The 11,122-nt window shown below is 34.1% G+C and overlaps 1 protein-coding gene across 1 annotated transcript; it reads left to right on the forward strand.

Annotated features, from left to right (window-relative positions):
* Window positions 1-369: 369 nt before the first annotated feature.
* Window positions 370-2,386, forward strand: LOC107915009 (uncharacterized). Its single transcript, XM_016844099.2, has 2 exons — window positions 370-652; window positions 2,101-2,386. The coding sequence occupies exons 1-2, from the start codon at window positions 524-526 to the stop codon at window positions 2,200-2,202; spliced, it is 231 nt and encodes a 76-aa protein (XP_016699588.1). The 5' UTR covers window positions 370-523; the 3' UTR covers window positions 2,203-2,386.
* Window positions 2,387-11,122: the final 8,736 nt, after the last annotated feature.

Below are 11,122 nucleotides of genomic sequence, written 5' to 3' on the forward strand. Positions count from 1 at the left end.
TAATAACCACAGATTCCCGTTAATTATTCAAAGCACTTCAAATAACAACCGTGCTAGCAAAGGTGTGGGGACTTTAGCATGCAATAAGCCTCAAGTCTGCTAAAGTAAATATCTAAAAAAGATCAAAGAGATCCATGTTTGTTTAAACCTAGCCTGACCCGAGCATGAGTACCTTTAATCACCACAGATTCCCGTTAATTATTCAAATCACTTCAAATAACAACCATGCTAGCAAAGGTGTGGGGACTTTAACATGCAATAAGCCTCAAGTCTGCTAAAGTAAATATCTAGAAAAGATCAAAGAGATCCATGTTTGTTGTTAGGGCATTATTTTAGGAGCTATGAGCCCATTAAGATATTTTCTGTCGAAAGAAGAGCCCAGAACCGGGCATCTTCCCATATTACGTATCCAAGGTTTCAGCCTCACAAATTTTGAGATGTATGAAGGGCAACTTTGCAAAAGTTTTCACTCTCCTCGCGAATTCCCATCAATTTTTTGTCTCTGTGGAAAGTGAAAAGGAGAATGTCTTCTTTAGGCACTTCAAAGGGTGTTCTTGAAATCGCCAAATTCGGTCTCTATGTTACGATCCCTATCGTTCTTATGTACACTTTCGCCAACAACACCAAGAATCTCCAGAAATTTATGGGAAATGTATACTCTCTTTTATCTCTTCTTCTCTTTGTGTTGTATCTTTTTTCTTTTCAAATTTTTAGTTGGTCGGATTTGTCTGACTCGTTGAACTCTGTGACAGATTGAGAGTTTTTTTTATATCTGGATTAGGCTTGAAATTGGAACAAAGTTTAATACTCATTCGAACTTTTTTGAAATTTGGGCCTCTTTATAACTGAACATTCTGGATTGTGGCAATAGGTATTTGTAAGAAAGCAGTGTTTTGGTAACTTGGTTTGTTGGTTCATAAAGTAAATGGAAGAATGCAATTAGATCTTCTGTATCTATGATCATGTATTTTCTGCAATATAATCATGTTTAACATACTTTATACTTATACAAAATTGATATGCTAAAAGTTTGTATTATATAGATTTCGAGATATTCGTTTTCATGTTACTTTTTATGTTGTGTCATGTTTTTATGCTGTGGTTTTGTTATTTTTTCTGTGATATGCTCATGCTAATCAACTTAAAAAATATATATGCAGGGATCCTATTAACCCTGTTCTTGTTAAATTATAAAAAGAATCTCTTTGTAATTTGATAACCGGTTAGATAACTTGTTTTGGTCTGGCAATAAATAGGAATTCTGTATTTCAACATCGCCTGTAGATTGGAATGTTGAGAACTGTGATTTTCTAGTATAGGTTTATTCTACGATTTGTTTTTTCTTACATGAATCATATTGATGCTCTATAAAGGTTAGTTATGTTATATATCTGCCTATTTGCAGATTTTAGTTAGGGTAAACTATATCATTAGTCATTAAATTTAATTAAGTTTTCGTTTTGGTCACTTAACTAAAAAAAGTTATAATTTAGTTATTGAACTATTTGAAAGTTTTTATTTAAGTCACTGAACTATTTAAAAGTTTTTATTTAAGTCGCTGAACTATTATCTTTTCTTTTTTAAAAGTTCTATCAGTGAGCTCCAAGTGACGATTCGACAATCGGTACGGTAGATCAGTACCTATCGACAAGTAGGATAATATACCTTAGATCCAATTCAATTTGATGGTCAATGTTAGAGATTAGAGAAAAAAGTTGTTTGATTTTTGGTTCATAGATCCGTGACGTCCAAAGCTGTTTAATGAAAAAAAAATTGAACTATAAAAGAGAAGTGGAAAGAGGGTTTTTTATTAGTGCAAGCAGTGTAAACAAAGAAAGCCACTGAGTATCGATTTTAATAGCTCAATGACTTAAATGAAAACTTTTGAACAGTTCAATGAGTAAATTGTAACTTTTTTTTAGTTAAGTGATCAAAACGAAAATTTACTCATAATTTAGTGACTAATGGTGTAGTTTACCCTTTTAGTTATTCAATTAGCGTCCATTCTCTTGTTAAGGATTTCAAGTCTACCTGTTTTCCTTGGTACGAAATGATTTCTTATTCGAGCCTAAATGACTTCTGTTTTCCTTTAATGTGAAGCGTTCGTATATAGTGTATCCTCCAGAGGGACCACGACCTCCATCGCCGGAGGAATTAAGGGAGATGGCTCGGGAGCTAGCTAGGAAGAGAAACAACCATTGATGATCTTTAGTGGTGTAAGTGATCTATGTAGCTTTGACAATTATTCCTGTTACTGTTCCAGCAAACCAGCATTTGTGATATGCTATAATAACTATTGTGGTCTTTTCATCAGGAAAAGATAGTCTGGTTTGTTTAACATTAATGATCATAATTTTATAACTAAGTTTGTTCTTTTGCTGGCTTAGCATGGAATCCACACTGATTTACTAATAAAATGCTAGTTAAGATTGTGCCTATGTTACTCAGAACTTGGATATGTTGGCTTTGGATGATATAGTTACCTTATTTAAGAGACTCATAGAATTAAGTCCTCTCTTGAAGGTAAAAGTATTAAGGAGGCTCTTGTTACTAGGAGTCAGATTGTATTTTGTCCTCTCTAATAAAAAATAGGTAACCTAATTCATGTATATTAGATTAAAAAGCAAATTGGTCATTTCTGTTAAAATTTTATCCATTTGACTGTTAAAAATTGGCGTGGTTGACGAAATAACTAGATTGATATGTGACGTGCCACATGCGTCTCATGCTTTTTAACAACAAAAATTGATGAAATTTTTAACAGAATGATCAATTTGCACTTTGATCTAATGTACATGGACTAATTTGCTCATTTTTTAAGTAGTGGAGGTAAAAATGCAATCTAACTCCCAGTACAAGTACCTTCTTAGTACTTTTACCTCCCATGAACTAAAACACAGAAGTCTAGTTTATGCAGTTTGCTATGCCACAAAGGCCTTCCTTTGCATCCTAATGTAGCTTTCTTCACCCCAGCTACTGCCCCAAGAGTTGTTCACCAACCAATACTTAGTCCCATCATCATCCACTCCATATTCAACCGCCGTGACTGCGTGGTCCAGATCAGTGCCACTGGTTCCTGTAAATACACCAGCTGAGTAGATCTGGAAAGGTGATTTGCAGACCTTGTAGTTAGTCATATTATTAATTGCAACTGGAAATTGGGAGGAGTCTGATTTTGTGTTCAAATGCCCTCTTCCGCATTTCATGAGAAAACCAAACAGAATTACCAATGTTGTCTGAACCGGATTAGACCTGCTATCCCAATCAGATTAAAAATTGGCCAGAGTAGTGATCCGATGTAAATTGGTATAGACTAATTGAACTGGTTTTTATGTTTTTATATTTTTTGAATTTTTAATAAATTATTTGTTTTGAATTGGTCGAACCGAAACAGATGATCTAACTGATTTGGTTTCGAAAACATTGAAAATTACTCTACTGTAGTTTCCTTCCGAATGAATATTTTTCCCAATTTAGCCCTTCTATATAATCAACACTACAGCCGAATATGATTTTAGAGGTATATATTTAAAAAAATATAAACAAATTTTAGTGCAAAAATAGCTCATTATTTATATGTATACTAGCATTTGCTCTGTGCAATACACGGGTTTTAATTGCTATAAAAATATTTGATTTATTTATTTGTATAATTTTTATTCAAAATTTATTAGCCAAATATTGAAAAAAAGTATAATTAAATCAAACAGAAATATGGAAAATAAGTAACATTAAAATAATTAAATATGTAATTGGAATAGATTATCAAATAGAAATGACTTAAAACAAATCAAATATAATTTCAAAAATGCATACAATAAGAAAATTTTGGTCAATCACAACATTAGTTTTGTGACAAAATTGTGTGGGTTCAAGTTAATTGGTATAAAATTTAAGGTTTGATCCTTGTGTTTCTAAATTTTTTTCCCCTTCCCCTATTGCAATTTAATTGTTTACTTGTATAAAAAAATTTCAATTTATTGTATGATAAACAATCATATATGTATATGTATTAAGAAAAAATAATTTGGTGCACTAGTGATAAGAGTTAAAAATTTCCACAAGGGTGAAATATTGCCATATGTCAGTCCACTGATAACGGACAGGATAATAACTCATATATTAATAATATTAATTTTTAGGGTAAATTATATCAAATGTCATTAAACTATTAGTAAGTTTGCGTATTGGTCACTCAACTTCAAAAAAATTACAAAATGGTCATTGAACTATTCAAAAGTTTTCCTTTTAAGTCATAGGTTCGTTGAAATTGTTGTTGTATGACATTTTTTGTTCACACTGCTCGCACCAATAAGAAGCTTTTGTTCCCCTTCTCTTCTACAATTTAGTTTTTCATGAAACAACTTTGAATGTTAAAAATTTGAGAACCAAAATCCAAATAACTTTCTTCTTTGATCTTTGACATTGACCATGAGATTAACTTAGAATATCATCGACAAGCAAAACAAGGAATACCACATTTTTGTCCTTTATACACTTATAAACACAAGGTTCATCAGCATTTTGCTCAAACTCAAAAGTCTTGGTCGTTTGATAAAGTCTTTTATTCCATGAGCGGGACACCTGCTTAAGTCTATAAATGGATCTTAGCAGTTTGCAAACTTTCTGCTCTTTTTCTTTGACAACATTGCCAATGGGTTGAGTCATGTAAATGATCTCATCAAGATAGTCATTCTATAATGCTGCCTTCACATCCATTTGCCAGATCTCGTAATCGAGAGTAGCTATAATGGATAAGAGTATGTGGATAGAGTTGAACATAGTTACTAGAAAGAAGTTCTCATCGTAATCAATGCCTTTTTTCTATGTGTAGCCTTTCCATACAAGTCTAGCTTTATGTGTTTCCACTTTCTCTTTCACATTTCTCTTTTTCTTGTAGATCCACTTGCATCCTATGAGTTTAATCCCAACCGGTAAGTCTACAAGTTCCCACACCGTATTAGATTCCATAGAATCCATCGCAACATCCATGACTTGTTTCTAGAGCTTGGAATCAATGTCTTGCATAGCCTCTTCGTAAGTTAGTGGATCATCATCCTCATGATTGGCTTCTATATTATAAATACTACCATCATAGATGGAGAAGTATAGTTTCTTGAAAACTCTCTCACTACGACAGATTCCCCTATGTTGTTGATTGTTTGCATGTCTTTCTACAACTCTCTTGAGAATTGAACTTGGTGATTGTTCTACATCATACGACCCGCCCCCGGGAACAGCTATTGTTTCAGCCTACAAGCGAGGCTCGTCGTTTTTACAAGCTGGACGTAGCTCAATTTTATTTTTTTGTGGAGCTTCATTTAGCTCATTTCCAGCTCCTTCAAGTTCAATGAGCTCGAACCAGCTCAATTTCAGCTCAATATGTTTAAGACCTTTATTATAGTAGCTGATCTAATTATTTGCGTCATTTAATTAGTTTATTACAGCTCAATTAATTTTTGTTGTTTAATTGGTCTTAAATCTGGACGAATTTAAATAAGCATGTTAAATATGTTTTTCTTACATGTTATTAAGTCATATTAATTCCTACAGCCTATAAATATGTTTTTATGCATGTTTTTAATGTGTCAACTTTATTACTTGTTTTAATTATGTCCTAAGGCTGCTGAATTTAATGTGCAGAATTTTAGTGTTAATTTAATGTGTCTAAACATGAATTTGAATTATTTGATGAATGTTGCTGCAGGTACATCATCCATGAACATTTTTGGAGCATGAAAGGTATTAAAAGAGGGTACATGAAGGGGACGACACATGCATGAATGGGAGAATGAAGTTGGCTGCTGTTTGAAGTCTCCTAAGTGACCATTCAGCCGAATTTATTGCTTACACACTGTTGAATACATCATGGCTGTTCGGATCAAGGTGTTCACATTCAAAGACTCTTCAAAACTTGGTTTTCACACTCAAAGTGACTACTCAACATCTTCTTAATTGCTGGTAATTTTTCAGCAATAGTTGCCAATTAAATGAGCTCCTTTAAGCACATCAACCGAATGTAGCTGCTGCCATTTACTCCCTCAAGCTCCAAGTTCAATTGTCCATCTAGAAGGTGACCATTGGAGCTCCAAGTTCAGCCGAATCTAGCTAGCCCATTTAAGTAATTCATTTGCTTAATTTTTAAGGAATTTAAGTGACCATTCGGCTAGCCTAGTGGATTATTATAAATAGCTAAATTTTCACTTTGTAAGGGACTTTTGACATTTTAATTAGCCAATTGCTGCCAAATTTGTGAGGCATTTTCTCTCAAATTTCGTTCGAGACCCGTAAGACTTATCTAAGCTTTTAGTGGCGTCTTTCCGAGTCTTTTCCGAACTTATCACTCCTTAAACCCGAGTGTGGCGTTCACCTTTGATACCTTTGGTTCATACTTTCCTAAGTATCGGGTCAAGGTCCTTTTCAACCATTTCCAATTCATTTAGGTCCTATAAGTTTCGGGTCGACACTTTTCTTTAGTGTTGGTTCATTCTTGACCTCTTTGAACCATTACCAATTCGTACCAAATACCATACCATTTCATACCAATTCCATACCATTTCGTACCAATTCCCAAATACCAAAACGTACCAAAACCAAATACCATTTCTTAATTATCCTAAACCGAACTCTTCCATTCTATTCATACCATTTCGACTTAAACCAAATCCACATCCAACTTTGCACGAACTTATCTTACTTCTTTGTACACAAATATATTCTAACTCCTTCTCGTCTAATCTACTTCTTCGTTTACGATCGGGAATCAAACGACTCGGACTCAACTACTAAACCGAGATCGTATCACTACAACTCCCAAAATTTTTTCGAGTACCACTTTACTTTGAGGCTTAAAGTTATCCATTTAACTTTCCTCAAGGAAAGTAGCATGAGTAGAAATTTTAATCGTATTATCTTTCAAATTGTAAAATAATTCACCTTTTGTTCCTTTCTGATATTCTACAAACATGCACAATTTTGTTTATGCATCCAACTTCTTTGCATCTTTATCCAAAACGTGTGTTGGACAACCCTATATTCTAAAGTGATTTTGAGCAGGTTTTTTTCCATACCACAGTTCATAAGGTGTCTTTCCAGCAGACTTGGTTGACACATCATTTAGAATATAGCAAGTCATTTATATAACATATCCCCAAAAGGAAGTAGGGAGTTGTGAATAGCTTATTATTGAACAAACCATGTCAAGCAATGTTTTGTTCTTTCTCTCAGTTACGTCATTCTACTGAAGAGTACCTGACGCAATCAACTGGGATAAAATCCCATTATTTATAAGGTATCCTAAGAACTCGTCGGACAGCTATTCCTCATTTCGATCAGACTGAAGACTCTTTATGGATAAATCTAATTACTTTTCCACTTTCGCACGAAACTTTCAAAATTTATCAAAGGTTTCGCTTTTACGGTGCATTAGATACACATATCCATATCAAGAATAATCATCGATGAAAGTCACGTAATAATTGTAACTTCTTCGGGCACTGATGCTCATGAGACCACATAGATTAGTGTGCACAAGATCTAAAGGTTAGTTGGCCCTTGTACCTTTTGCATTAAAAGACCTTTTAGTCATTTTACCTTCCAAGCAAGATTCACATTGTGGAAGACTAACTTCCTTAAGCATACTTAAGGGACCATCTTTCACGAGTCTAGTGACTCTTTCTTGGTTAATATGACCAAGTTTTAAGTGCCATAGATACCCCTCATTAGAGTGAGAAGTTTTAAGCTTCTTATTCACAATTTCAGTTTGAAGCATTGAGTAGTTATTTGGTTTGACAAAGTAGAGATCGTTTTCCATCCATCCATTACAAATTAAAAAAATAATTTCTGTGAATAACAATTCTTTTATTGAATGTAACAGAATAACTGTCATAAAATAAACATGCTATAGAAATTAAATTCCTCTTAAAATGAGGTACATAAAATACGTCATTTAAAATAATCTTCTTTAAATTATCAAAATGTAAAATAACTTCTCCCACTGCTTCGGTTGAAACATAGCTCCCATCTTCAGTTCGTAATAAAAGGCTCTTGTTAAGCAGACTTCTCGTTTCGCTGAACCTCTATAAAGAAACACATATATGGTTAATGGCTCTAGAATCAATAACGCAATTGTCAATTGATTCTTCCACCAAGCTAGCTTCAACCATAAAAAGTTTAATACCTTTACCCTTTTTGGCTAGATAATCCAAATACTCTTTGCAATTTTATTTGAAGTGCTCTTTCCTGTTGTAGAAGAAACATTTGATCATTTTAGAGTCTTTTGGCTTCTTAGTCTTCTTCTTATCCATACGAGGTGGAATCGAAGACTTAGTCGGTTTCTTATTTCCCTTAGCTTTTTACTTCCGTTTAAAGGGCGAAAAGCCCAGAACTAAGTTTGTCTCAAGTTTCTCCTAAACCGACTTATCACCATTCAACATCAATTCATAGGATTGTAATTCCTTCATGAGCTGAGTTAAGGTAAGCACATTATTTCCCAAGTTGTAAGCAACCCTAAAGCTAGTGAACTCCTTGGCGAAGGATTTGAACACTTTTTCAATCTAAGTGTTCACGTTTCGTTCAACTCCATTGTCCTCCGCTTCAGCAAAGAATCCCACAAGCTTAAGAGTATGTTATTTGACCAGAGTGTCGGGTTTCTACTGAGAGTTCATCAAATTTGTAATAGCGGATTGTCAAGCTAATGCGACTTGGTCTCCGAGCAAATCTTACAAACTTTTCATGATCTCTTTGGAAGTAAAAAAATTCTCGTGTTTCTTTTGCAGCACACTACTCATGCTTGCTGACATATAACATCGAGCAATCGAGTCAAAATCTCTATAGCGATTTCTCACTTTGGGCTGAGCTTCAGGTGGATAAGGTTCGTTAAGGATGAATTTGTGTTTATCATAGTTGAGAACTATCAGCAAGTTTCGTGTAACACCCTGAATTTATTAAATTATAGTTGTTTAGGTGTGTCAAATAATTTGATTTGGTGTGTTGGTTAAGTGTCTTAAAAGTCTCATTTAAGTTATAAGTTTGATTCCTAGCTTTGAATTTTCCTATTTTTTTGGTCTTATGTTAAGCTTGAGCCTTAGGGCTTTTATTCTTTGTTGGGTTGTGTCAAGAATGAACCTGTTGGTTTAGTGGTAAGGCTTCAGCTTACCTTTAGGTCTCGTGTTCGAAACCCATGGTGTGCATGAGCGTAATATTTTTGTCCTTTGCATTTGTTAGTTGTGGAGTTTAATTTAAATTCTAAAAAATCTGGTAGATGGGATTTGGATTAAATTAAATCTCTGATTTATTTTATTGTTTGACCAAATCCCTATTTTCTCTCCTTTGCAATCGTCCAACCCCCACTCATTTGTTGCACGTTCTTTTTCTTTTTCCTATATTGCCAAATTGTCTTTCTTTTCTCTCTTCTTGAATTTTTTTCTTCTCTTTTTAGATTACTCCTGGGTGTTGCCCTTTTATTTTGTGTGTACTGTTGTGTTTGGATCGCTAGTCGTCCGTGGTGTAAGTTTTATTTAATCATTATTTTTCAGAAATTCAATTCTTTGAAATAACATATAGTTTTGTTGTGTTTGAGCCTCGTTCTTTGTAGTGTTAATTGTTATTGTGTTTTGGTTAGGTGAAGGGACCAAAAATCAACTTCTTCTAGTGTGTAGGCTCGATTTTAGACACTGTTTCAGAGAAGTAAGTAATAGAATTTTGGTTTAGGGTCTGAAAATTTGGGTTAAGGATGTGATGCTACATAGATTTTTCTCTCGGTTAATTGGTGCAATTTGATGAAAAATTGTAGGTTTAGTAAGTTCTTGTTGGTTAGTCGATCAAATCAACAATCAGGTGTGTAAAACTAATCTGAATAATCGCTCGAAACTCGAGAAAATTACGAAACAATGGCTATTTTTGAAACTGCCTAGCGCCACATAGCCGTGTGCGCCACACGGTCGTGGGGTGGTCGTGGGTCAAGTCGTGTGTGATTGTGTTAGGCCGTGTAGAGGACACTGTCGTGTGTGAATTTCCAACCTATGTTGGTACGTGTGGACCACACAGGCTAACTTTTTGGGCCGTTTGGGCTACCAGACTGTGTGGGCATTTGAGGTCAATTTTAAAGCCCATTTGGAGGTCGAATAAGGGACTTGAAAATAGGGTCCGTGGGTATCATATAGGCCCAGAAAATGTAAGTTTTAGTTCGTATATACACAAGGGTAAACTTAGAAAAATATGTTAAGCAAGTTTGGTTATGTAAAAACTATATGCTATGTTATGATCTCTTAAGAAAATATATGAGTATGCATGTCGTAGGACTTATGATATAAGTATGTGTTTAATATTTATGATTATGATTATGCTTATGTTTTGGGGTGGGATATGATATGATGGAGGAAGTGCTTTATGACAGTTTTATTACAACTATGATGGCTAGACCGCAAGATTCTTGTCTGGCAACTCAGTTGCATGTTTATGAGTGGCATATCGCCACATATTGATGTGATTTGATGGATGGACTCTTGTAGTCCTAGTTGGTGTTATTGGTTGGGATGGAGATGGAGTGTAGAGGACGGGGGTATGATATGATATGATATGTTATGATATAATAAGGTGATAAAAAATATGATTTGATAAGATACGATATAAGATATGCTCTATTATGAAATCTATTATGCCATGACACACTTTGATATTTGTATATACTTACTACGTTTCGTGGGCCAAATCACACACTAGGCATTAAGCTCATGTGTTTTTTGTTTTGTTTCAGGTGAACCTTAGACTTAGGATTGGACGGCGACATTGGAGCTCGATTTTTATGGTTTTAGGTTTAGTATGTTACGAACTTTCATTTTTATGGACTTTTTCGGGCTTTGGACATTTTAATTTTGTTCGGGACATTAGAATTTATTTTGGTAATTGTTTTGCTAAAGCTTTTCGTTTTAATTGACATTTAAAATAAGACAACTAACAATAATCTTTAATAAGCCCAATTTGCTATAATGTGTCCACTGCCAAATTTTGTCAAAAAATCGCTAGAATGTTTTTACACTCAAATGACTTAAGTAAAATGGATTCGTTTTAGTAAAACTATTAAACGTGGTTTTCCTCAAAGTACTCATGAGTTATCAAGAAT

Source organism: Gossypium hirsutum, chromosome D10 (assembly GCF_007990345.1).
Source record: "Gossypium hirsutum isolate 1008001.06 chromosome D10, Gossypium_hirsutum_v2.1, whole genome shotgun sequence".
In the NCBI taxonomy this organism is placed as follows: domain Eukaryota; kingdom Viridiplantae; phylum Streptophyta; class Magnoliopsida; order Malvales; family Malvaceae; genus Gossypium; species Gossypium hirsutum.

What these genes read in the sequence shown, in the direction of transcription:
- LOC107915009 (XM_016844099.2), top strand. Translation starts at nt 524, where the DNA reads ATGTCTTCTTTAGGCACTTCAAAGGGTGTTCTTGAAATCGCCAAATTC. An exon ending in TCCAGAAATTTATGGGAAAT is followed by an intron (nt 653 to 2,100) that starts GTATACTCTCTT and finishes TTTAATGTGAAG; the next exon opens with CGTTCGTATATAGTGTATCC.